The sequence below is a fragment of the Mustela erminea genome, chromosome 12 (genome assembly GCF_009829155.1).
Source record: "Mustela erminea isolate mMusErm1 chromosome 12, mMusErm1.Pri, whole genome shotgun sequence".
Lineage (NCBI taxonomy): Eukaryota > Metazoa > Chordata > Mammalia > Carnivora > Mustelidae > Mustela > Mustela erminea.
The window spans coordinates 33,811,582-33,836,721 of NC_045625.1; the positions used below are offsets into that span (position 1 = coordinate 33,811,582).

General features: G+C 43.3%; 2 protein-coding genes across 12 annotated transcripts in view; both read right to left on the reverse strand.

Annotated features, from left to right (window-relative positions):
- Positions 1-512: 512 nt before the first annotated feature.
- TRMT10B (tRNA methyltransferase 10B) lies at positions 513-16,649 on the reverse strand. Of its 9 annotated transcripts, XM_032306641.1 has the most exons (10): positions 16,574-16,622; positions 16,230-16,339; positions 10,198-10,401; positions 9,682-9,790; positions 8,733-8,857; positions 6,738-6,890; positions 5,514-5,592; positions 4,835-4,902; positions 1,534-1,657; positions 513-961 (listed from the first exon to the last, which is right to left on the reverse strand). In XM_032306641.1, the coding sequence occupies exons 3-10, from the start codon at positions 10,381-10,383 to the stop codon at positions 807-809; spliced, it is 999 nt and encodes a 332-aa protein (XP_032162532.1). In that variant the 5' UTR covers positions 10,384-10,401; positions 16,230-16,339; positions 16,574-16,622; the 3' UTR covers positions 513-806. The 9 variants fall into 9 exon arrangements, with proteins under 9 accessions (XP_032162532.1, XP_032162530.1, XP_032162534.1 ...); XM_032306639.1 differs by lacking the exon at positions 16,230-16,339 and having other exon boundaries at positions 16,574-16,649; XM_032306643.1 differs by lacking the exon at positions 16,230-16,339 and having other exon boundaries at positions 10,198-10,395; positions 16,574-16,644.
- A 4,052-nt stretch (positions 16,650-20,701) lies between these two features.
- Positions 20,702-25,140, reverse strand: part of FRMPD1 (FERM and PDZ domain containing 1) — a 142,093-nt gene continuing 137,654 nt past the window's right edge. For all 3 annotated transcript variants that reach the window (XM_032306636.1, XM_032306637.1, XM_032306635.1), the window contains one exon: positions 20,702-23,206. In XM_032306636.1, the coding sequence (XP_032162527.1) occupies positions 20,826-23,206 (2,381 nt within the window). In that variant the 3' untranslated portion in view covers positions 20,702-20,825. The remainder of the gene's footprint in view (positions 23,207-25,140) is intronic.

Consider the following 25,140-nt stretch of genomic DNA (forward strand, 5'->3'; position numbering starts at 1 on the left):
TTACTAACCCAAACTGGTTAGTAAACTGAAGAGTTTTTGGCGTAACTGAAGCAACTGCATGTAACTAAGAAATGAGGAAAGGTATCACTGAGATTTGTGTAATGAGAGTTTATCCACCATGAGGCAATGTATTTTCTGGTTATTTTTAAGTTAGACTTACCACTGTGTTTTTACTTTTCAATTTGACCTGTTAGTTACAAATATATATAAAGAATCTAATTTGTACAAGGATCAGAAGGATACTAAGATACTCCCATGAAATGTCTTGTTAGGAGGCTACCCTAAGGAAGAGAGAAACCCTCCACTCCCATACTCAGAGCAGAAGAGACGGGGTAGGAGTCACAAGTGGGAACAAAGTGTTATGGGGGTTTAAAGCAGAGTAGGTTAGGACAGGCTGATCCTCGAAACACACAGAGTGTACTACTGAGTTGGGGAAAATCCACATGATAAGAGGAGGCCGGACGAAGTGCTACATTATGGTGCCAGTTGAGTGAAAATAAAAACTCTAAATATAACAATAATTATTTAATTGTTAAATACTTCTGAAGAGTAGGTATTTCACAAATAGGTATATAAAAGATGAATTAATACATCCAAAGCCATGTAGCTGAGGGCTAATTCCTTGTTATGTAAACTTTTTACTTAGTCAACATATCTGGGCTCTTCCTGTGAGCTAGGCACTATGGGAGATAGAAAAGAGCATAAAATGTAGTCCCTGTTCTTGAGTAACTTAAATTCTAGTGGCGATCCAAGATGACAAGTAAAGGCAAGTGTGTGCCATCGCCAGCCTCTGCTCTGCTTTTCAGTCAAGACACCTCCAGCAACTTTGCCTCTGGCAGCTTCTCAGGCTGTCCATCATCCATGGAGTTCTGAAGAACATAGCCTTTTCTGGAAGAAACTCCTTTCTTCAGTGCTTCAGGCCAGTTTTGCGTCTCAAAGTATGTGGACAGGATATCAAACACTGTGAGAAGGGTAAAAAGAAAACATAGTGACCACATGGAGGAAAAAGAACTGGTAAAGGATGAGTGAGGAAAAGGGTGTTCTGGACTATTTCATTCAACAAGTTTTCTGCACTACATGTGGACCCACTTCCCCACAAGGACCTCACCCCACACGGAGAGAGATGGGCCTGTGAACAGACAGTGCTGCGACACTGAGAGGGAAACAGTATAAGGGGAACATAAAGGAGAGCCCCTGACATGGCTGAGAGGGGGAAGGGAGCAGCCAAGATGCCCCTGGACTGAAGAAGGACAAATAGGAATTCACTGTTCAATGACAGGTTGAATCCAGGGCATTTTAGGCAACAGGACAAATTTCAACCATCTTTAACATAGTTGGGATCTAAGAAGAAAATGAAAAATACCTTGGAAAGGCCAGAGTACCTGTCACAAAGTGCATGCAATAAAATCTGAGTGTACCAGTCCCGGTGGCAGGGCAGGGGAGTCTGCTTCAAATGCCATTTATACTTCCACACAATGCAAAGAAGTAGCACCAGCACTAACACACATTAAGTGTGGGCCATGTCAGCAGTACCTTGATTGATGGCCAGTATCTCTGAATGATAGTTTTTCCCATTCTGGTGTCTGACCATGTATTCCTGGATTGGCAAGCGGGCTGTCTTGACAGAATGTTCTCGGGCTTTCTGAAATGTCACCTTCTGTGAATCACAGTTAAATTTTATTTTTCTTTTAAAAATGACAAAGGTATTCTCATTGTAATATGCATAACAAATTATGAGAAACCCATTTACCACCACTCTAATTTCCATCTGTAATCAGAATTAAATGGTAAGTATATTAAAAATCAGTGGCCTATGGCAAGATGGAAGAAACTTCAGATAATGAAGAGTATTTACTTGTTCCACATAAGAAACGGCCTGTGCAGCAAATATTTCATTTGGGACTCCTCTATCCACTAGTTTCCATTTACTACTACTATCAACCAAGAAGGAAGTAAGTCAAGAGAGGCATGTATCTGCAGCCACAATCTGCATCCAGAAGTTGAAGCAGTCTAATCAATCAGAGCAGAACACTCCAGGCTCTAATTCAGTAAGACACAATTCTGGATATCTGGAGTTTTCAGCTTATAGCCATTCGGCAGCAGCAAATTAGAGATAAGAGAGAGAGGATTCAAGTCAGAAACACCACAAGCAACAAGACAGCATTAAGGTGTGAGAGCACACAGTCCAATTAAAAGGAAGGGCTCTGAAAACTGCAGAAAGGAATCATAAGAACTCACCAAACCCCCCAAATCTGAGGCCATTTAGGATCAGAGTAGAGTAACTAATAACCCTTTAAAGATGTCCCTGAATCGTGAACTGAAGTTCAGATTATATTTGCTATCTTGTAAGTGGCTCTGGAAAGATCTACCTACTTATAATTTCAGGATTAAAGAGAAAGGTTTAGATTATTGGGATAATTAACATCCTTGGGTTTAGAAGGGGCCGCAATAGTTAATTATCCCACTCCAAACATCCATCCAATCTTTGTCTATCCCCTGTGGCCTCCTTCCCAAGTGGGCTCTGTCCTTAAGTGGACAATCCTTTTGACAGGGAGTTCCATGCATCCTGGGGAAACCTATTCCAATTTTCATAGTACAGGTTAAAAGGAAATTCTTGATAGCCAAATTGTGTTCTCCCTGAGCATTCCCCTCATTTGTCCTGGTTCCATCCCCCTGGGGCCACAACAAGCAAGTAAAATGGCTTTTCCACAAGAAGGCGGTTCAGGTTGTCAACAGCAGTGATCACGCCCCTCTGTACCCTTCCAGTAGTCTCAGTTCTGTCGCCTCTCCCTTGACCACGACTTATGTCTTGAGTCTCTTCAATATTCAGGCCAAATGTTTCTGAATTTATGCTCGCTGCTATCCTTTCCTACAGGGCTGTAACTGTAACTGACTGGCCACTTTGAGCGAGATCTAACCAACTGGAGCAGCAGGTCCTAACACTGGACTAGTTGCTTCTCGGACTCACATGAGACACAATTCCAAGAGAGAACTTCCAAAATGTGTTACGTAATGCAAGTCAGAGAAAATAAATGTACAACTGCTCAAAAGACTTCCTTGAGGGATAAGGAAGGGATAAGACCTTTACCTACAAGGTCTATGATTTTATTTATTTTTTGGTCTATGATTTTTTTTTTTAAGTCTATTCTTTTACAATCACTTTGAACTGGAGTACAAGAATTCCAAGTTAGTAGGAGACTGTTGGATGCTGCCCTGAAGGAGCTCACCGTCCAGTTTCTGTTCTCTGAACATTTAAAGATAAAACGATTCCCCCTGAAGAAATGTGCTCAGCATACTTTCTATGAGGAAGTCAGATTCTCTAGTAATAACTAAAAAATTCTATACCTCTGGCAAATCATTATGCCAATTATTTTTCAATTTAAATATTGCCGGAAAGATAAGACAGTGTGTTGAAACTGCACATCTACTGATCATACATTGCTCACTGACCCACTAGACTTTGCCTCAATAAAGGGGATGTCACTCTGCTGTGGGAGAGACTGCATTTGGCTGTTAGGTCTTTTCAATGTCTTTTAACCTATAACAGCCCCCTTAACTAATTTAGTTTTCATACTGTTGGCTTTTTTGAAAGTGTGGCCCAATTGTCTTGCAGAATGTCTTGCATTCAGAGTGACAAAATAACAATTTCTCAAATTCTAATATGTATTTCTCATTTAATAGCTGGCATTCTCAGAATTCCACCTCCACCCTGCACCTGTTTTTTAGATTATCACTATTGTGTCATGGAACACTGACCTTTCTAGAATGCATGTAATTCAGTTAAGTATCATCTGTATTAAACATGTGTATATATCTCATATGGATATGAAAAAATATATAAAATACACTTATGTATATGAAAAAAAATATATATATATATAATACACCCACAAACAAACACTTGTGTTATCACAGACTGTATCAAGAAGGATACATAAGAAAACAGTGATTGGGGTGCCTGGGTGGCTCAGTCAGTTAAGCGTCTGCCTTCGGCTCAGGTCATGATCTCCGAGTCCTGGAACTGAGTCCTGCATCAGACTCCCTGACAGGGAGCCTGTTTCTCTCTCTCCCCGACCCCTGTTCATGCTCTATCTCTCTCTCTCAAATAAATAAGTAAAATCTTAATATATATGTATATATATATTAAACAAAATTAAAAAAAAAAAAAGAAACAGTGGTTGCCTCAAGGTGGGGGGGCATTGCAGGACAAGGATGGGAGGGAGACTTACTCATTGCTATAGTTCTTTTTATACACTTTATTATATCATTATTTATTGTATAGGCAATATGTTAATTAGTAATATAAACTAAAAATTATCTCAGTATGTATATAACAGAAACATATTTCAAAACTCTAATTATTCCAATAAAATTTCAACTGACCAAAAGAAATCTGGACAGTCCTATTGACATTGAGATTATGAGATAAGTCTTATGTCAGGAGAAAAGATGGCCTAAGATGGAGCAAACTCCTTTCTCACAAAGAACAAAATAGTTGGTAAGAATTGTGAGTCAGTGCTTCGCTGGTCAAGATCAGAGTTACCCTTGCAGAACTGAAAAGAGGAGAGAAGAAAGGTGTTCAACATGGCTATTTACGTAATTACCAAACACTCCCCATTCCGGTTCCCAACAGGACTGTCACGTCAGGGGACGGCTAACACTGACAATGACAGGGAGCCTCACAAGTAGAAGGGCCAACCTAGGCAGGATGGGGTCCTTCTTCCTATTCCCTGCGTTTTTAGGCCTTTTGTGTAAGATTTCGATAGGGCAGCTGCCTATGAAAGTAAGCCCCGCTTTTCAAAATATAGTTGTTAGGTCTAAAATGTACATTTACCTTCTGAATGCTTTCGTCCACAAGTCCACCAAGGATGTAAACTTTGTTTAGATCAATATCTTCAAGAGCTAATGAAAAAATGAAGGCCATTGAGATCAAATTGGTTTTATAGTTTCTAAATCCAAAGAAAGTAAAAGGAAAGAATTATTAATGATAAAAGTAGAAACTTAATGAAATAGAAAACCAAAAGGTAACAGATTTGCTCATTCTCTGAAAAGACAAAAAAAGGTAGTCGATTCAAATCAACGTTAGGATTCAGAAAGGAGAAAAATTAAAATGACAGAGGAATTTGAAATAATCAGAAAAGAATACTGATTAACTTGCTACCAATCAATTTGAAAATTATGTGAAATGGTTGATTTTCTGGAAAAAACAGGTATCTAACATTGATCCAAGAGGCCAAGGAAGGGAGCTGACTGGAGAAATTGGGAAAGATTGCCAGGTAGCTCACAAGGCCCAGCCAAGGCCAGAGACCCTACATCTGTACAGCTGTGCACACACAGCAGCACATACTGAAAGCATAGCAATGTATCCACCCCAAGACGTGTGCAATTAATGTTCATTCTTTTTTTTTTTTTGGATACACTTTGGGTGGCTTTAACAAGTTCTGACACAAGGAATAATCAAACACAGGCCTAAGAACAAAGTGCTACATGAATCCATGCAGTAAAGTACATACCATGTTCTGAGTCAGGAGTCAGGTACACAAGGGTATCCAGAGGAAATAAACTAAAGCAGTCTTCCTCTGTTATGTCTAGCTGAAAAATGTAAATAATCCAATGTAGTGTGAACTAGGTTACGACACAGCCCACACTGCAGCAACTAGTTACCAGGCACCTATTCTTTATTAGGCATCCACAGGACACATGTCTGATGTGCATCCACGGGACACATGTCTGACAATCCGTTCTCAGAAAGTGCTCAGCTGAGGAGGGAAGTAGAAAGGATGACACCCAATCCTACAAAATGAGACAGAGAGTAACAAGAGACCCTAACAGATGTACAGGAAGGCTGCCCCAGGACGACAGATGAGGGAGTGACAATACCAGGGACAGCCTTCTACCAAAGGGAATGCTGGAGCTTGGTTTCTAAAGAGAGGTGAGAATGACTGACACATACAAAAAGGAAGAAGCACTGAAAATGGGGAGAATCACCAAAGAAAGGCATGAAGACGGGAAAGCAAGGGAACTCTGTAGCCCTAAGAGTGGGTCTGTTGGGCTCACAAACAAGAAGCATAAAACACGCAGAGAGAAGAAAAGCTGGAAATGGTTATATTATAGGATGGACTGTTCAGATGGTAACAGTGACCACAACTAACTGTGCAGGGGTCTGCAGTGTACCTCTCACGCTCCTGCCTCTGCAGACCTCCTTAGGAAAGTTCACGCCACCAGGCCCAGTTATGCCACACAAACACACGAGACATTTTTCATGGCACTTCTTAGGAAGTGATCTGGACTGCTGTCTCTGTTATAATCACTACCTTCATGAGCCCCTAGGGCAAGAGGTAAAAAGTAACTGAGTATTCCCTAAAACTCATCTCGAATCCACGCTCCTACCATAAGGATTTTCTCTTCCCCTACAACTCATGTTCCCAATTCCTGCACTACTATGAAAGGTTTGGCATTTCCCCAAAACATTCCTGGAGTATACAGTCTAGCATACGATACACAAGACACAAAATATAGTCCTAGAGACCGGTAATATTAGCTTGCCAATGCAGTGCAAGGATGAAAGTTCGGAAATATAAGAACTGATGAGAGGTTCTAAAAGTTTTTTAAATTGCAACAGTGAAAATAATTCACACATTTTTATACCAAAATATGAAACAGTTAAAAAAGTTTACTATTACCACACAACCTACTTCTCAAAGGACACTTCAAGTAATATCCACAATGAAGCTTACCAGGTAACTAGAAAATCCATCATTCATCCTCAAACACTCTTCGTACAGGGGACTGTCAGCTGTGAATCCAGTGAGGTAGATCCAGAATGGCCTGCTAGCTTTTTTATTTGAACCATACAACCTTCGGATCTGTCCAGCCAGTCTACTTAATTCCTTCAAAGAAATTAGGACAGCTTAGATTGGAAACATGCCCACTCTTTCTAAATTCACTATCAACAAACGGAAGTTCACTGAATGCTACTCTAGGAAATCTCATGAATCAGAATGGCCCCTTTTATTCCAGGAGCTAGTATGTGTTATGTGTGTTCATGCAGTCAAGTAAAATGCATGCCACACACCTTACAGATCAAAATGAAGGTAATGATACTAGCCCAGAAATAGTGAGTTAATGGAAAGACTGAGAACTCTCCCTCCTTCTGGACCTGGTGTTATATATCTAATAAGGTATATGGAATTGTGCTTTCAGCTCATTACTAAAATCTTACCATGTGATATTTACTATTCACTTTAAAAAGGTTACTATACATTTTTTTTATACTCATCAGATAAACTTAGCACCTTCTCTCCAACTCTTGGTGATATACTAGGGTCAGAAGTTTTTTTTTTTTTTTTTTTTAAGATTTTATTTATTTGACAGACAGAGATCACAAGTAGGCAGAGAGGCAGGCAGAGAGAGAGAGAGAGAGAGAGAGGAGGAAGCAGGCTCCCCGCAGAGCAGAGAGCCCAATGCGGGGCTCGATCCCAGGACCCTGGGATCATGACCTGAGCCAAAGGCAGAGGCCTTAACCCACTGAGCCACCCAGGCGCCCCTAGGGTCAGAAGTTTTAACTTTCCATCCTGATTCAGAGATAAAACCCTAAGGAAAGGTAGTTTCATAATCTGGCCTGAGGAGAGAAAAAACACTTTGGGTTTGATTTAATCTGATATCTCAATTAATAAAAACAGTACAAAATTCTTTGTTGACCTTTTCAGAAGGCTGTTAGATCTGTTAGAACCCCAGATCTTCAGTCTTACTGATTCCTCTGAAAAACATGCGAACAGGAGCACATATAATAGAGATGTTGGCAAACAGAAAAATCCATTTTGTGGTGTAAGGCCTAAAATGAAGGCCCACTACCGTGTGTTGCCTACACATCTGGTAAAACCAGATGGGCCCTGAAAAACCCAGCTGCAAGTTCTTCTCCCAATTCTGCTCCCTTGGATAGGGTCCCCTAGCTAAACAATCCTTTCTATCAAAGGTCCAAACATAGTTTCTACTTATCCCCAAGTACCAGGTTTCGTTCCCTGCTAGCCCACAGAGTTATTCCCAGCAAATCAATCACATCTTCCTGTAGGAACCAAGGGGATACTCCACCCTCATGACACTACAAAGCCTGCCTTCCACAGCCCCTGGTTTTCATTCTGTTCCCAAGTGGAACCTCACATGGCCCTGCCTAGCATGCAGTGTTATCCCCCCTGCGCTGAGTACAAGTGACTAATAAGCCGCTATCACTCTTACCTGTCCAATGTCAAGTGTGTATTCTTCAGCCATCCCTAGAACCCTAGGGTGAATCCCTCCTTCACAATAGGGTGAATGGAAAATGATTAAAACACGTATGTTGCAGGAAAGTGTCCCACCAGGTCATCTCCTCCCCACATGCAACCAGGCAAGTATTCCTTTTCCCAGCAGAAAGCCAGATTTCATTTCTGGAGGACTGAACATGAAAAGACCCCATCTAGACTGTGGACACCATAAACACAGAGGCAATGGTGTGGGGCTCAAAAGAGAAGATAAGATAAAACTTTGCAAACTAAACCAGAGGATTTCTATTCTCTTCCTGATTTTTAACAACAGCCATCTTGGAACAGAGTAGCCATGTGTCAAAAAACCAAACTCTTTTTGCTGGTTTGCTATGAAATTACAGAGGCTGGAACTGGTCATACTCTTTGTCAAAGCTGCTCTCTTCTGGACCTCACTCATGTAAGCAGGAGTTTGAAGCTTAATGGATATCCTACCTTCTTAGACATGTGGTGGGTCATACTCAGATCAATACAGAGTCTTGGTCCTGAGTGTTTGGCTTCCAAAAGTCTCTCCTTGGTTAAGGATCTCAGAAAACGTTTGCTGTGTTGGGGGCAGATGCCTAGAATAGAAATATCAGAAAGAAATAAAAGTGGGGCAGGGTGCTTGGGTGGCTCAGTTGGTTAAGCGACTGCCTTTGGCTTGGGTCATGATCCTGGAGTCCCGGGATCGAACCCCACATCACGCTCCCTGCTTGGCAGGGAGTCAGCTTCTCCCTCTGAGCCTCCCCCTTCTCATGCTCTCGCTTGCTCTCTTTCTCATTCTCACTCTCTCTCAAATAAATAAATAAAATCTTTAAAAAAAAAAGAAATAAAAGTGGGAAAACAGGAATATATTCAGTAAGAAACAAATCTTCCCAGCCAAGTGAATACTTTTTGTATATTAAGAGAAGCTTGAAACTCATGCAAGGTATTCATTTGGGGACAGCAGAGTGGTATGGAGTGTGGGCTCTGGAGCATGCTCCTGGGTCTAAATCAGAGCTCAGCCCATTCAATTATTACTATATGATCTTGGGCGTGCTATTCAATTTCTGAGCCTCAGTTTCTTTACCTATAAAATGGGGTTAATAAAAGCACCTATCCCTTAGGGTAATGCATGCAAAATTCTTAGCAATGAACCTAGCATGTAACACTGAATAAACGTTAGCTGCTAATTTTATCACTCCTTCTACTCCTGAGCTTATAAACACACATGTGCACTAGCTATGCAAAAGGCAGCCTTAAATTTTGCTTTCGTTGATACTTTGATTTCCAATAAAATACAATAGATTCTACCTCTAAGATGTTTGTTTTTACTTAAAACCACAATTCCTACTGTCCTAGGAACACGCAGATACCAGTCTGCTAAGATAGAAATGATTATGCCAGCAATCTGACTTATTGTTACCTGAATTTTCTACACGATTGGCCTTTCTTCTTTCTTTTTCTTGCTTTCTTTTGCTCTTCTTTGCTGCAACTATCTTTTCCCAGTGTCTCTGTTTTCTTTGGACATTTTTCTTATGTTATCCAGAAAACAAAATTGAGAACTTTGTAAGCACCAAAATGGAAAATGAATATTCGAAAGTTATTTATTTTTTTAAATCAGATTTAAAGTTAGGAGAGAAAAAGGAGGTTAGTGTCAAAAAAAAAAAAAAAATAGACTGGATTATGTTCAGAGAAAGCGGAGACCCAAGAAAGAGATATGATGTGCCCAAAGTAAATGTATCAAAAATTCCTCTTGAACTTGATTTACTCTTCTTAGGACTCAAGTGGAACTGAAACCTTAAACCAGTTAGTGGGAAATTCATCCAATTTTGGAACATACCAAACTCATTCCTAGCCTTTTTGTTACTAGGACCTACCCTTATACAGGGGTCTCTGGGACAAAGCATGATCCCAGAGCCCACGGCCAGGCTACACTTACTGAACACCACACTGTACCGCCTGTGGGCAGCATATCTCCCTCCCGATGCTCGCATTCCACATCGATCTGTAGAAGCCGGAAGCTTTCAGAGATGCTATCTTCGCCTGTGTCCTCTAGGATGACTTCTTGCTCCTGCAGCACGTGTGAGTCTGTTTTCTGAGCACTCCCTTCCAACTTCCAGTCCATGTGCTTTGTCTTCTGTCCCTTTCACCCAGGTCAGAGAAAGGCACAATGATGGGAGATGTTATATTACTTCCCTTACAGAGGTATTTCCCTATGTGCAAATGTCAAATAGTATTACTGTGTTGCTGAAAAAGTGTGGAAAGTATTTACACAGATTTACTGAATGGAGAAAAGTATCCGTGTCTTCCAGAGAAACAGGTCACCAAAGAAATGTTTCAGTACTAAGGAAGCTAAATCCACTTCTCGGACAAACGCAGTTCCTGACAACTCTAAGCACTCACCAATTATTCACTGCTGCAGAGACCCAGGTAATTAAGTCATTTATTCTGCTCTTCAAAATGTATGCGTTTGGGTCATTAAGCGTCTGCTTTCAGCTCAGGTCATCAAGCCCCACGTCGGGCTCCCTGTTCTGTGGGAAGCCTGCTTCTCCCTCTCCCACTTCCCCTGCTTGTGTTTCCTCTTTCACTGTATCTCTCTGTGTCAAATAAAATATTAAAAAAAATTTTTTTAAACGCATTCAATATTGAGGGTAGGGCAGAAATGACAAAAGCCATCTCCTCCATTATGTTTCCGTTTCTACTCAAAACCATTCATCTAGCAAACATTTACTGAGCATGTACTATATGCAGTCCAATACTAGAAATATCCTAGAATAAGAGCTAGCCAAAAACTATGGTAAAGAGTTACCCCAAATCAACCAAGAATTCTTCCAGGTTGCTGGTGATGTTTCACAATTTGTTTTTCCAAACGATGTATTCCCTATCCCAACTCAGTTAAGTATCCCTGTAGCTGAAAGCCACAGTCACCTTGAGAATATTAATATCCACCAGAAATGCTAAAATGGGAAAATATGGAGAACCACTGCTATGGCACACTTAAGCAATGCCATAATTTCAAAGTGCTGTTCAAAGTCCCTGGGAAGGTTGTGAGTATAAAATGCTCTAGTCTATAGCTAAGTGTCACAAAGAACATTCTGTCCTTTTCTTCTGGCTGCTCCTCTGAGTTCAGTGTGCTACCACCATCTTTGGAAAACTCTATATTTGCAAAAGCAAATCTGTGTAATACGATCCATGCATATAAAAAAAAGACCTAGTTATAATGCAAAGTAATGATCCTCGCTCCAACCCTTCCCATCTCTAGTGGCAACCTGTTAACCAGATGTTTTTAGTTCATTTGGTAATTGACTCCTTAACCTGAAATCATATACTTTCTGTTACTGCGTGAATCATCAACTTTGAATTTTATCAACTCCCTATGAAACACTAGAATTCAAAGCACCTCTTATTTTTTATTTTTCTGTTAGTTACACTGACTTTTAAAATGTTTTTGGGGTATAATTTACATATAGTAAAATGCAAAGATTCTCAGGGTATAACTCAGTAATGTGTGTGTGTGTGGGGAATATACCAGTTTGATGAATTTTTGACAAAAACTTAGGGCCTGTCTTACTCACACCCTCACCAAAATATGGAACATTTCCATCACTCTAGAAAGTTCCTTGCCTTCTGCACTTTCCAAGTCAAACTCCATTCCATTCCCACAACCAGTCAAAAGCAACCATTGTTTTTTCTATAACCATAGATTAACTGTACCTATTATAAAACATACAAATGGATTCAACCAGTGATGTTGACATTTTCCCCCTCAACATGTTTTGAGATTCATACATGTTGCTTCATATATTAGTAAGTTTATTCCTTTTAATTACTAAGCAGAATTCCACTGTATGACTGTATCACAATTTGTTTATTCTCCTGTTGATGGAGATTGGAGATTTTTCCAATTTGGGAACTACTATGAATAAAGCTGCTATAAACATTCTCTTACAAGTGTTTTTGTGGATGTATGTTCTCGTATCTGTTGGCTAAGTAAGTAAAGTTGATGGGGCATAGGATAGTTGCCTATTTAACTCATAAAAGACTGCCATCAGTTTCCCAAGGTAACTGCACCATTTCACAGTGCTGTCAGCAACGGAGACTTCCAGATGCTCTGCAACATCACACATTTGCTGTTGTTAAGAGTTCTTAATATATGCTATTCTTGTGCAGTAGAACCTAGTTGTGTTTCAATTTGCATTATTTTGATAATGATATTGAGCACTTTTTCAGGAAATTTATTGGTCATTCATTTGTTAAGATTTCTGACCAAGTCTTTTGCTCAATTTTAAGTTATCTTTTTATTAATGAGCTGTGGAAGTTTAACATATTTCTAGATCCAAGTCCTTTATCAGACATGTGTATTGAGAATATTTTCTCCCAGTCTGTGGCTTATTTATTTTCTTCCTTTTTTCTGTCTATTTAGTTTCTTAACATTGCTTTTTGTTGAGCAGAAATTTTAAATTTTAATCAAGTCTAAGTTATCATTCTCTTCTTTTACAGTTAATGCTTTCCGTGTCCTCCAAGAAATCTTTGCCTACCCTAAAAGCACAGAGATATTCTATGTTCCTTTCTAGAACCTTTATAATTTTGGCTTTTACATTTAGGCCTATAATCCACCTTAAATTCATTTCTCTCAAGGGTAACAGTCTTGTCCTGCCTATTGTCCAATGCCTGAAAACAGTTTCTTCATATAATCTGTCCAACTCTACACCTCTTTTTAATCCTAGGAAGGTAAGTCCAATATATATCTCTGGCGTGACAACTATTAGGAGACATCTTTACCATGTTTAAGAACATCTTTAAACTACTACTTCTTGTTCAACGATCTCAAGGTTAGGCTCTGAACATAAACACCCTTATCTTTCCCTCTATCTCTCTTCTTCCTTCAATATTTCAATTTTGGCAAGCTGAAGCTTTAATTTACATGTTCAAAACAGAGTCTACCTTGTGTCATCAAAACTAATCCTTTTGGGCTTTGTCTATCCCCTTGGTTGTTTCTAAAATTTGTAAACCAATAAACTGCATTTATATTAACTGTATAAATGTTACTCACTACAGGGCCAAGCAGTATCTGAAGATTATATTGTGGTTTTTGGTATTTATCTTATTTGAGAGTGAGCGAGCAAGTGCACACACATGTGCACAGGGGGGAAGGCAGAGGGACAGTGAGAGGAAAAGATTCTTCAATGACCGAGGAACTTGGCCTCAGGACCTTGAGATCATGACCTGAGCTGAAACCAAGAGTTGGACACTTAACCAATAGCCACCCAGGCGCGCGGTTCTCTAATGTTTTGACCGATGTTCATAGTAAACATTTTTAGTGTTGAGCTCGTACTGTTTTTTTGTACTCCATCAAATTTTCAAAATCAGGCCAAATTTTAGTTTCGTTTTTCATTTAGACATAACAGGCTGTTGTAGTAGAAACAACAGTCTTAGGATTTAGCCTTCTCAGCTTTCTACCTCTAAGTAGTAGGATAATAGCCTAAACTATTAACTCTTTGTCACAGATTCTACTAGATTGGATATTACTACATCCCAGGACTGTTGCAAGAACTAGACATAGGTCATTTACCTGACATGGAACAACTGCTCATGAAATACAGATTGTTCAAACCCCTCCAGTGTTGTTTTTTTTTTAGTTTTTCTAAAAAGGTAAGCTGCTGAGCAGTTTTGGGTATTTATCACACATCATGTGAATAACATATGACCCCCAGATATATTTCTGAAGAGAGCCAAGTAAATTTCATTCTAGATTTTCAAAGTTACAGATTAGAAATTGTGTTCACTTTCTTATATAAGCTAAAATTTTCTTTTGCTCAGAAATGCTTTAATACTCAATACAAATTTTAATATATTTATTTATACCATTGACTGTATCACTATGAACTTACGGCATACATGAAATTTAGCAGTGTGTATTATTTCTAGAGAAATGAGGAAAATACAAAGTTATTCTTAGACATTTCTGAAGTGCTGTGCTATTCACATATGAACAGTGATGTTGACTATAAATACTTTTTTAAAAGAAAAGACAATGAGACCTGTTATGACCATTCCTTTAGGTGACTGACCAAATCTTACTGTGCCAACCATCAGTCATCTGCATTTTTCTAAATTTAGGCATTCAGAAAAAGAACAAATGAAAACTTTAAGATAAACTGGCCCAATACCTAACAGCCTCATTTTGTTAGGGTAAGAAAACACACCAATTTGTTAAATGAATGCCAGTTTGTTAACAGGCATGTGCTTTCCCTCCTCTGAACTCGGTAGCATTTTTATATTCTGTTTGTCCATTCATTCAGTCAATAAATATTCATTGAGCTCCTCCTCTTTGTCAGACCCTTTTGGGGAATGACTGGGAAGTCTCATTGGAGAAGTCTGGCTTGGAAGGAGAAGAGAGCTAGGGTTGGAATAGCTGGAGGGGCTGTAGAGTTTTCCACTGTTGTTTAGAAAACTAGAAGGTCTGTGCTCATGTCTTCTCTCCCACCAAACTGAATTCCTTTGCAGGAGGGACTGTGAACACTGTGAACACTGTAACTGCTCACAATACAGAACCTTGCAAATAGGAGTGTTTAATAAATGTTTGTTGAACTAAAATGAATTTTACCACTACCACCCCCATTCCTTTCTTCCTAGTTCCCTCCCTGTATCTCCTCTCTCCAAGTCCCTATAGTCCCTGGGGGTGTTTTTTAGAAACCTAGGGTACAGCAATATTGAAAATCAAGTGAAGGCAATTCCAACCACTACCAGAAGAGTCTACAATATAGAAGATTGGGCAGGGATCACACCTTTTTCATCTCTGAATTGTTAGAGGCCAGCACAAGGGCTAACATGAAACAGAAGCTCAGTAAATATTGAATAGCAGCTTGCCATCTACTGATCCTCAGAAAGCAACCATGAAATGAGGCATCACAGAGGAACAAACGTTTTTAATCGGTGTGAGACATTATCTATGGCCAGATTTAGCATTTCTTCATTAAAAAGTGTTTTCTGGGCACTCCTTGATGGCTCTTGGTTAAGCATCTGACTCTTGATTTCAGCTCAGGTCATGATCTTAGGGTCCTGGGACTGAGCCCTGGCTTCTCTCCCTCTGCCCATTCCCCCCTGCTTGCATGTGTGTACTCTCTCTCTCAAACACATAAATAAATCTTAAAGAAAAAATAATGTTTTCTGAGCCTCTGTTACAGGTCCAGTACTGAGTACTAGGGTTAGTCAATTAATTACTATTCATATACAAACAGTTACTAAGCACCCCATATAATAGTACATGCTGAGGATTATAGACTGATGTCCACCCTGCCTTCACAGGGCTTCAATTATTGGACTCAGCCTTGCACGACAGCTGGTCTGCCTGTTTTCCCACTACATCATAAGCCCTTCCAGGGAAGAGAAGAAAAAGAATTCAGGTGCCCAACCCCAATACCCTGTACTGAGCCCTGCAGAATAAAAGCATCTTAAATGTTTGATAATTATGTTACCCTTCTGCTCAGAACTATGCAGTATTCTCCATTTCACTTACAGCACATAACTGAAATCCTTACAATTCTATACTGATCATTAAGCTCTACCTCCCCCATCAAGTGTCCTCTGCACCTTCTGGTTTACTCGCTGCTCCTAACATACCAAGGATATTCCCACTTCGGGTCTTTGCCCTTCCTGTCATTTCTACCTCCAATGCTCTTCCCCCAAATAATTATATGACTACCTGTCTCATTCTATTCTGATTTTCACTATCTAACATGGCACATGTTTACTTTTTATCTAAACTTCCCCATTCCTATATTCCTATATCCCACCTGGTTAAATGCAGGTGTTCTGTCTGCTTTGTACACTACCCTAAATGCCTAGAAAAGGGCTTGGTACATAACAGAGGCTCAATAAATACTTCCTAACCTAATCAGTTCTCCACCCCTCCCCGCCCCCACTTCTGAGTTAACAGGGGCCTCAGATGTTTTCTAACCCAAATCCCACCTGATGAGCATATCCTTGGGCGCTAAGTGATGGGCCTCTTTTGCACGCTTCTCTCGTTTTCTAAAATTTAGTCCAGCGAAGCCAGCTCCAGTCCTCTGGTACCTTCAGCACTAGAACTCCCAGACCCCCGGCCCGAGGGTACCCCTCCTGTGAGCCCCGCCTGGCCCACAGGCTGCTAGTGTGAGGAGAGGCAGCAAGGCAAAGCACCAAGAAGGCGGAGGACACGAGGCGACAAGACGGTTGAGGGCCACTTCCCGGCGTCTGCCCCGCCCACGAACGATACGGCAGTCCCAAGCCAGACCCCTCCAGCCCCAGGCCGGTCCCACAACGAGCCCCGAGCGTACCTGAACCCCTCAACTCACACAGACTCAGCGGCGCACATCAGGCCGCGCCTCCGGCACAACTTCCGGTTCCTGCCCCCTTTCCGAACGGCATTCTGGGAGTTGTAGTTCTTAGCCTGGCATCCCGGCGAGCAGGGGCCATTGGAAGGCTTTGCCTTCCACGCCACCCACGCTGGTACCAGGAAGTTGCGTACCGCCCAGGTATTGCCTCGCCGGTCTGAGCCTGTTTCCCTTGTTGTCAGATGGGGGTTACAATCGCAGCCGCTCGCCGACCTCACAGGGCTGTGGCAGGTAACCGGGGGCTTTGATGGCTGTCAGGGGCTGGACGTTGTGAAACTGGACCAGTCTCGAACCACCCCTCATCTCACGGGCTGGGCGCTTTGCCCTCCCCTGGGCTCCCCTATAAGCAGCAGAGCCCACGAGCCGACATAGCCTTCCCTGAGCACACAGCTGCCCTCACCACCACCTGGCTGTCCAAGCAGACAACAGGGGCATCTGGGCTTGGACCTTTAATGAATGAGTCTAACCTCTGACCATTTTCCTTTATCCAACTCATCTTACAGATCCACGGAGAAAGCGGGGCTCAAAGACCTGAGGAGACTTGTCCAAGCTTTGGCCTGATAAAAACTATCAGCCACTCTTCACTCTTCCCTTTATTCCTGCAATCATAGGGGTCTCACACTTTCAGACAGACTCTAGCATGAATGAACCAGAAATACCTCCAGCCCAAGAAACCATAGCCCGGTTGGATCTCTGCTTGACCCCACACTGTTTCCCTCTCTGGACTCTTTCTTTGAACAGTGCCTGCAGTACCCCGACCCTGCCCTAATCCTTCAGTCCCATTCTATATCCGCTACTGGAACAATTTTTAAATGCTAAAAGTAAACATTCTTCGTCTCTCAGAGGGCTTTTCCTAAAATGCAGTGCCACCCTCTCTTCTCAGCTCAGAAGCTGGTCCTGGCTTCCCACTCAGCAGGGTTCGCAAAGTGGCTCAAACCATCTTCAGTGGCTCCCACCACACCTACCAGTCCCTGCACTTTGCGCTCAAACTGGGTACCTTTCCTCTCGCCCAGCCACTGCTCTTTTGCCTCTTCACCTTTGAATGAGCTCATGGCCATCCCCCCAGAAAAGTCCTGAGAACTGGTCTCACTGCTCCTTCCACCGGCTCCTACCCTGCACTCCCATTCCCCAACTCCCACAACGCAGCGGACATCCGTTTGCCACATGATTATGTGTCTCCCCTATTCCAAACCCTAATGGTGTCTCCCATTGTACTTGATTATAAATTCTAACCTTCCCAAGGCCTTCCTGGCCTGGCTCCTGGCTGCCCCACCAACCTCAGCTATCACTCTGCCTCTGGCTTGCTGTGTTCCAGTTACACCTGTCTTCTTGAATTGCTTGAAATATACCAAAAGCCTTTGCAGATACTTTTGCCTTTCCTCTCACTTTTTCCATGACTGGGTCCTTCTTATCCTTATGGCTTCAGCTTAAACCTTTGCTCTTCAGAGAGGACTTTACTGATCACCCAGGTAAGATTATCTCATCCCATCCCCATCTTGGCACTCTTCATTTCTTTCTATCACCTATCAGTCAGTCATCTTTTTTCTGTGTCTTTCCTACTAATTTTAAGTTCCTGAGGAAACATCTGTCATGTTGATGATTTGACTCCCAATGTCACTGCACAGTAAAGATTTGTTAACAGAATCAGCAAACGAGTGATTTTTTTTTTCTCCTTTCTTAACACATCCAAAACTTACCTTCCTATCTACCAAATCTGGGACAGGATGCTCAGTAGCTACTCAATAAATACTTCTTGGCATAGTTCTAATTAATGCTGCCTCCTACAGCATTAGGATCCTTCCATGATCACTACTCTGTCCCCCACTCCAAAATAAGTTCTCTCCTTTGAGTTCTCAGACCCACTTATCTGTCCTCTTTGGCCACCCTGAGCAGACAATGCCTTAGACTGTAGGTCTATCTCTACATGTCATCTTATCTCTTAGACCAGGAGCTCTTGAAGACAGGATTCTTACCCAATTATCTACACCCAGAATCTTGCATCAGGCATCACCTGTAATGGGTGTAACAAATGCTGTATAAAGAAAGGAATCAGTGAATGTGATGGTGAGTGGGAAAAGGATGGCGAAGTGTAAATGTCTGCTAATTTCTTAGTCATGGATCAATGGACTCTTGCATTGCATCTCATTCTGCCCATTTCATGTAGGAGGCTGTGTATCTCAAAGAAAGTGCTGAACGGGACCACCCCCCACACCACCCCCTCCTTGTAGCTTCTCAACAATGAGGGATTTCCTGGAACTTCTGGAACTTAGTACTCCTTATGGGAACTGCAGAGTAAACTGCTAACTCCATACAGTAGCAACCCAAGAAAGTTAATGGATTCGAAGGGGGAGGGAGCAAGGAAAGACAGAAATAAACATTTGAGTGCCTGTGCCAGAGGCTTCACAGTCTTCTTCCTGCCTTTGTGATTATTTTTCACAATAATGCTGAATGTGTATCACATAGCAATCTCTAGTTTAGGGTGTTGTTCCATTGATAACAAAATGTATTCAAGGTATTTAAGGTATGGCACACTGGAGGCCCTCACTAAATGAGGCTAGTAATAATTCCTTTTGTCAGTTGGGGAAACTGAGGCCCAGAGCAGTACCTATAAGAACACGGCTAGGATTCAATCCCTGGTTGAGCTGAAGTCCTGAGCTCCTTCCTTTAACTTGCAAACCTAAAGATTATGCAGCTCTTCACAGAGCTTTCTTCTGATAAGAGTGTTCAAGTCCTGTTTAACATCATATAATGTTTATTATTTTGGTATCCTATGGTTCCTACTTTTCATGGCCACAAAAACACTTCAAATCTATGTTTGAGAGCCTTATTTAAATGTTATTCAAACTGGTTAACTGATTAGTTAACAAGTAACTGGTAACAAGGAGGAAGAGAATATCTTCTCTTCTCCCCAAAATTGCTTTCCTCTGACTGCCAAGATCTTAGGTACCTAACACTCTCATTCTGCCCCCCTGATGCTTCTGGGTAAAGGAGAGGAATTAGGGGGACCCCCGTGCAGACCCACAGCTGATCAGGAGTACCAGAGGGACAAAATGACCCCTTGAATGGGCTCTAGTAGCCACAGGTGAACATCTAAGCCAGCTTTGGCCTGGACAGAGAAGCCAAAGGAAAAAGACATCCCATGGGTATCTTGAAATCAGTTTTCCTGGAGTCTGAAAATGAAATGTAGGAAATGGTTTCATCCTAGGAGAGGCATCTGGGGGTTATTACTGACTTTTACCGAGTATTCACTAGATTGCTAGATTTCTACACTGCAAAGCAGGAGTTCTTAATACGTAAAGAGAAAACCAAAGCACAGCGGGGTTAAGTAGCTTGTCCAATGTCCCACTAAGATTAAGTGGGATTAACTGGCTCAACTGGGATCAGTGAGAAAGGTACTAACTATGTTTCTTTTGCTTGAATATTACTCTTTAAAAAAGGCAAATCTAACTCAGGGTTTTCATGTTTGCCGTTTTAGATGTTTACAACAGAAAAAGGGTGCGGTATTTAAGTGTGCAGTCAATTTCTGAGGAAGCCCAGAGCATACACTGGTGGGTGGGGGTCACCAGGCAACTAAGGGACTTACTGCCACCTAGTGGCAACCTGTGCCTGTCCTAGCGAGGCGGCCAAGAATACCGGGCCTGCGGGGGCGCAGGTCCGTGCTACAAACCAAACCTTATGAAGGTAGAATCTATCAAATACATGTATTCACTCCTATTTGTGAAGGTTATTGTCAAATCAATGTGATCTGAGCAGTCAAGACCATTTTTCAGTGACTACACCCCCAACCTTCCTCCCTCATCCCTTGGGAGAATTTGTGCGTTCCTCTTGCAACTATACCCCCAGGGTGAACTCCTAGTAGGGTACAATTTCCTGAGGTACAATTTCTCCTTATCTGTATTCCCCTGAGGGTCTGTGAGCATCCTGACCAGGGGAAGGGACTTGTCTTATTCATCTTTATACCCTAAGTGCCTACACATGGCCTGACCCAGAGGAGGTCTCCAATGAATGTTGGTTGAATGAATACAAGTGAATGATTTGACCCAAACTTGTCATCACTCTGCATGATCCAGGCCAGGAATGAAGCAGCAGTTTATTCAAATACTCTAGTAAACATTTTGGAGGGCTGGGAGGAGGAATGGAGGGGCTTCTCAGGAAAGTGTCCAGGGTAGGGCGGAGGCCTGGGCCAGCAGCCCACTCATAGGGCAGCGGATGCCCGGAACTTCTGGGTCAAACAGAACACGGCAGCCGTGAGGGCCGTGCACTGACGGGCCAAGAGTTTCACACTCAGGTCGTGGTAGCCTCTCTCGCAGGTCAGTTTAGCCGCCTCCACGAACTGATGGTACGTGTACACCACATCCCTCAGGTTCCCTGCCGCCTCTCGGTGGCGGCTGGAGCAGCGGCCGCAGTCTGTGAACTGGAAGCACAGGCTGGCCAGCTGGACCAGGTGCTGGAAGGTGTCCCGCACAGCGCCCTGCATCTCTTCGGGGGACTGGTCCATTCGGATCACATGTTGACAGCTCGACAGGAGCTTCTGGGAACCCATGCAGAGGCGGCTCCGGCTTTCTAAAAAGTGCCAGCTGCACTTCTCGGGGGGATGTCTGTTCCCATTCCCCCAGGAAGCTTCTAGAATATCTTGTAATTCCAGTAAGCTCTCTGTGAGTTGCATGAAGCCCTCTGGGCTGCTGGCAGGGACAGCTTTCAGCTGTCTCAGAGCCCTGGAGCAGTACTCTGGCCAGATGTGGCTCCTCCTCGACAGGGGCTCAGCGCTGCAGCTGTGGGCCCTGGCAGGCCTCCAGGGCAAGGCCAGCCGGCTGCCTGCAGAGGGCGGTGAGGTGAGGGGGGCTGCGGGGTGCACTTCCAAGTCCCTGTCTTCTTCCTCTGCATCTGGCTGCAGGCCCCGGAAGCACGTAGCATACGAGAACTGGCAGCTACACTGCTCCATCCCAATCCTGGGGGCCACCGTTTCATTCGCACCCACAAACCCCAAAGATGTGGCCATCCTGAGGCGGGCAGGAACTTTAGGATGGCTTTCTGGGGCAAAACACAGGAAAGACTTCTCAGTGGGAAGGCTGACGCTAGGGATTTTGCTTTTGTTTTCTGACAGGGAACAATGGTTTGAACCTTCTAAGTGGGGCTCCTTTTGGGGACATGCTAGTGCCTTTGGCAGAGAAGGGCCTGGATTAAAAGAGATCTGCTGCGCAGGGTCCCTAGGGGTTGTATCTTCCCCTATCACATGGTTAAGTGGCTTGGTCTTGACCCCCTCCAGAGGGAAGACTGATGGAATGGTCTGGTCCCCAAGCAAGAAGTCAGGGTCTAAATCCAGCTCTTCCAATAGCTTTTGGTCTTGAGCCTGGCAGGCTTGGCTGAGGGTTTCTCTGCTTTGTCCTTTGGGATCCGTGGGGGAATGTGGCAGGATCTGCTCAGTTTCTGTTATAAGAGACTTCAAGGAGAGGGATGCTACTATTCTACCAGATGGGGCACTGACACCAGTAGTCTGTGGCACAGCATTCGACAGGTCACCCTTGGCGTCACCGGAATCTTGCCCAGACCCATCATGAAATAAGCTGGTGCCATTTTTGTTTGTAACTTCTCCATCATGTCCCAGGGGTAGCTGTTCTGGTTGTTCCTCCTCCATAGGGAAAGAAGCCGTCTTCTCTCCTGAATTTATTGTACATTCACTTCCAGGCGTGACTGGAGGAGACAACGGAGGCTCTGTGCATTTGGGGGTAGTTTCTTGCATAGGATTTGTAAACAGAGAACCCAGTCCTGTTTCCAACCGGACTCCCCCCGGCTCTAGAGTGTCTGCTTGAGAGGCATCATGTGGTCCTGGGCTAATGGGCAGGCAGCCTCTATCTGTGTCTGGGTCAGCACTGGAGAGGGAGGAGGTGCCGTCCCCAAGCTCCAGGGTGAGTTCTTTGGGGGCATTCCCATCCGACTGTTGAAATGGAGACAAGGTTTGGGAAGGCTCTGCCTGAGCATTATCTGCACCAGATGAGCCTGGGTTAGAACAGGGAAGGGTATTTGCTGGGGAATTGGCAACAGTGGCAGTCGGGGGGGCATCCCCAGAACTCTCTTTATGGTTGGGGTCAATCCGGAGGCGAATGGCAGAAATAGAAGATACTCGGGAGTCGATGACTGACTTGGTTTCCATGGTCTCGGGCTCCATCTCCATGACCCGGGAGGCTGGGTTTTTGCTCTTGGTCTTCCTCAAGGGGCCCAGCAGCCCCAGAGCCTTTGTCTCTAGGAGGCCAGGCTCACCTTGCATGTCCTGTAGAGAGGACACAGTTGGTGATGGTGCGCTGAGGGCCAGATAGGGCTCCCTGTTGTAGTAGCACACGTCGTCCACACTCTCCAGGGAGGCTGAGGGCACCAGGGGAAATGAGACCTGACAGGTGTAGTCTGTCTGCAGGAAAGACCTTCTTTTCCTCAGTGTCTTGGCATACTTCTTCGCCCCTCCCCTTCTGCAAGGTTCTCTTCCATCTGGTCTAGGATTCAGGCTGTCCTCAGGGGCGTAAGTGCTAACTTTATTCTTTAAGCTTGTGGCACTGGGTTCTGCAGCAGGAACAGCTCTGGGCCCTAAGAATCAAGAAAGGAAAGAGTACATGAAACAAAGAAAAACAAAGAGACTTAGAGAACTTGGGCTTAGGACTCAGGGTTGCCTGGGTTCAAATCCTGGCTGGGCTGGGTAACCTTAGCATGCTAAATCTTGACCTCCTCAGTGTACTCATCTAATAAATGGGGATAATAATTGTGGGAAACATTTTTTGATTCTTGGTTGCCCATGACCCATTTTATTGTCTTTTGGTCACAGTAGCAAATGAAATAAAAATCAGTACCAAAATGAAAGTGAGATGAATGAAATCTCCCTAGTGGTTACAGTCTGTTGAAACCCTTCATGACAGCTCCCTGTCCACAATCAGCCAAGTAGCCAGATTTAGAACCTAGAAAGTCAGCCACAAATTTCCTAGATTCTTGCACTTGAACACATAGATTTAAAATAATAATAATAATAAGGGGCATCTGTGTGGCACAGTCGGTTAAGTGTCCGACTCGTAGTTTTGGCTCAAGTTGTGACCTTGAGATCATGAGATTGAGCCCCACATCAGGCTCTCGCCCTCTCTCTCTCTCCCTCTCTCTCTCTGCAGAATAAGTCAATAAACATTTAAAAAATAAAATAATAATAATAAACAGAGCCCATCCTTTGCAGCCGCAGACTCCTGATAACAATGAGGAATCCTGTCACACAGTCTCTGGGCGTGGTAACTGCCAGCTCTTCATCTTCGCTAGCAATTTTATAAGCTCTCTGACATCTAACACTCTTTCTTTGTGCTTACATCGACCCAAGTCAGTCAGTGCCTGTGGTAACAGGCAGCACTGCACTCCCACACAGGTTCAGCGAAACAGTGCACATCAAGCTCCCAGAACAAGGTCTGTGTCTAACAGCAGGTCAGTGACACAAGCTGCCACCACCCCTACTCTCATGGCTACTATGTGTGAGGATTCTGAGGGAGCTTTCTCTTCACAAAGAGTGTCACAGTTCCAGCCACCCAGGTGGCTCAGTCAGTTAGGCGTCTAACTCTTGGTTTCAGCTTGGGCCGTGATCTCAGGGTTGTGGGATCGAGCCCTGTGTTGGGCTCCGCACTCAGCACAGAGTCATCTTGTCCATCTCCTTCTGCTATTCCCCCCACTTACAGGCTCTTTCTCTCTCTCTCAAATAAATAAAATCTTTTTAAAAAAATCACAGCTTCACAGGTGTGAGGGTTTTTGTGAATACCAGGATGGACCTTTCTGAATTGAGAAGCCCTTTGTGAAGAAGTCCAAGGAATCGGCCAGAGGGAATCAGGATCATATCCCAGCCCTTGAGAATCTGAGGGTTCTTAGACCAGTAGTTTCCAATCTGGCTGCACCTCATTAAAAACCTTATCAAGGGGTGCCTGGGTGGCTCAGTGGGTTAAGTCTCTGCCTTCGGCACAGGTCATGATCTCAGGGTCCTGGGATTGAGCCCCACATCAGGCTCTCTGCTCAGTGAGGAGCCTACTTTCCCCCCCACCCCTACACCGTCTGCTGCTCTGTCTACTTGTGATATCTCTTTCTCTGTCAAATAGATAAATAAAATCTTTAAAAAAAAAAAAACCTTATCAACTCCTAGGCTGCTCCTTGCACCTCCTCAGTCAGAATCTTGGGGGCTACCACCAGAAAGGTGTAGTAGTTAAACCTGGTCCCTTGGGTGATTTTTGATGCCCACCCACGTTTTGGAACTGCTACCCTAGGCCACCTACAGCCACTCACCAAGGGTGTTTCTGAGGCTGAAAAAGGGAAAGGCTCCCATGGTGAGTCAGAGGCCAGACCAAAACTCAGGCTCAAAGGTTCCAATTCTGGGCTCTCTCCCCAGCCCCTCACTGACTGCTTGTGAGAAAGGGGAGTGTCCAGTATGGACATTATGTCCAGCTGGATTCCTATAAGGAAAATCTTGACTGATGGTCTCTGTTGTGCCCCTATCTTGACCCCTG

What these genes read in the sequence shown, in the direction of transcription:
- TRMT10B (XM_032306639.1), bottom strand. Translation starts at nt 10,383, where the DNA reads ATGGACTGGAAGTTGGAAGGGAGTGCTCAGAAAACAGACTCACACGTG. An exon ending in CAATCGTGTAGAAAATTCAG is followed by an intron (nt 8,858 to 9,681) that starts GTAACAATAAGT and finishes TTTCTATTCTAG; the next exon opens with GCATCTGCCCCCAACACAGC. An exon ending in GATACTGGCCATCAATCAAG is followed by an intron (nt 962 to 1,533) that starts GTACTGCTGACA and finishes CCCTTCTCACAG; the next exon opens with TGTTTGATATCCTGTCCACA.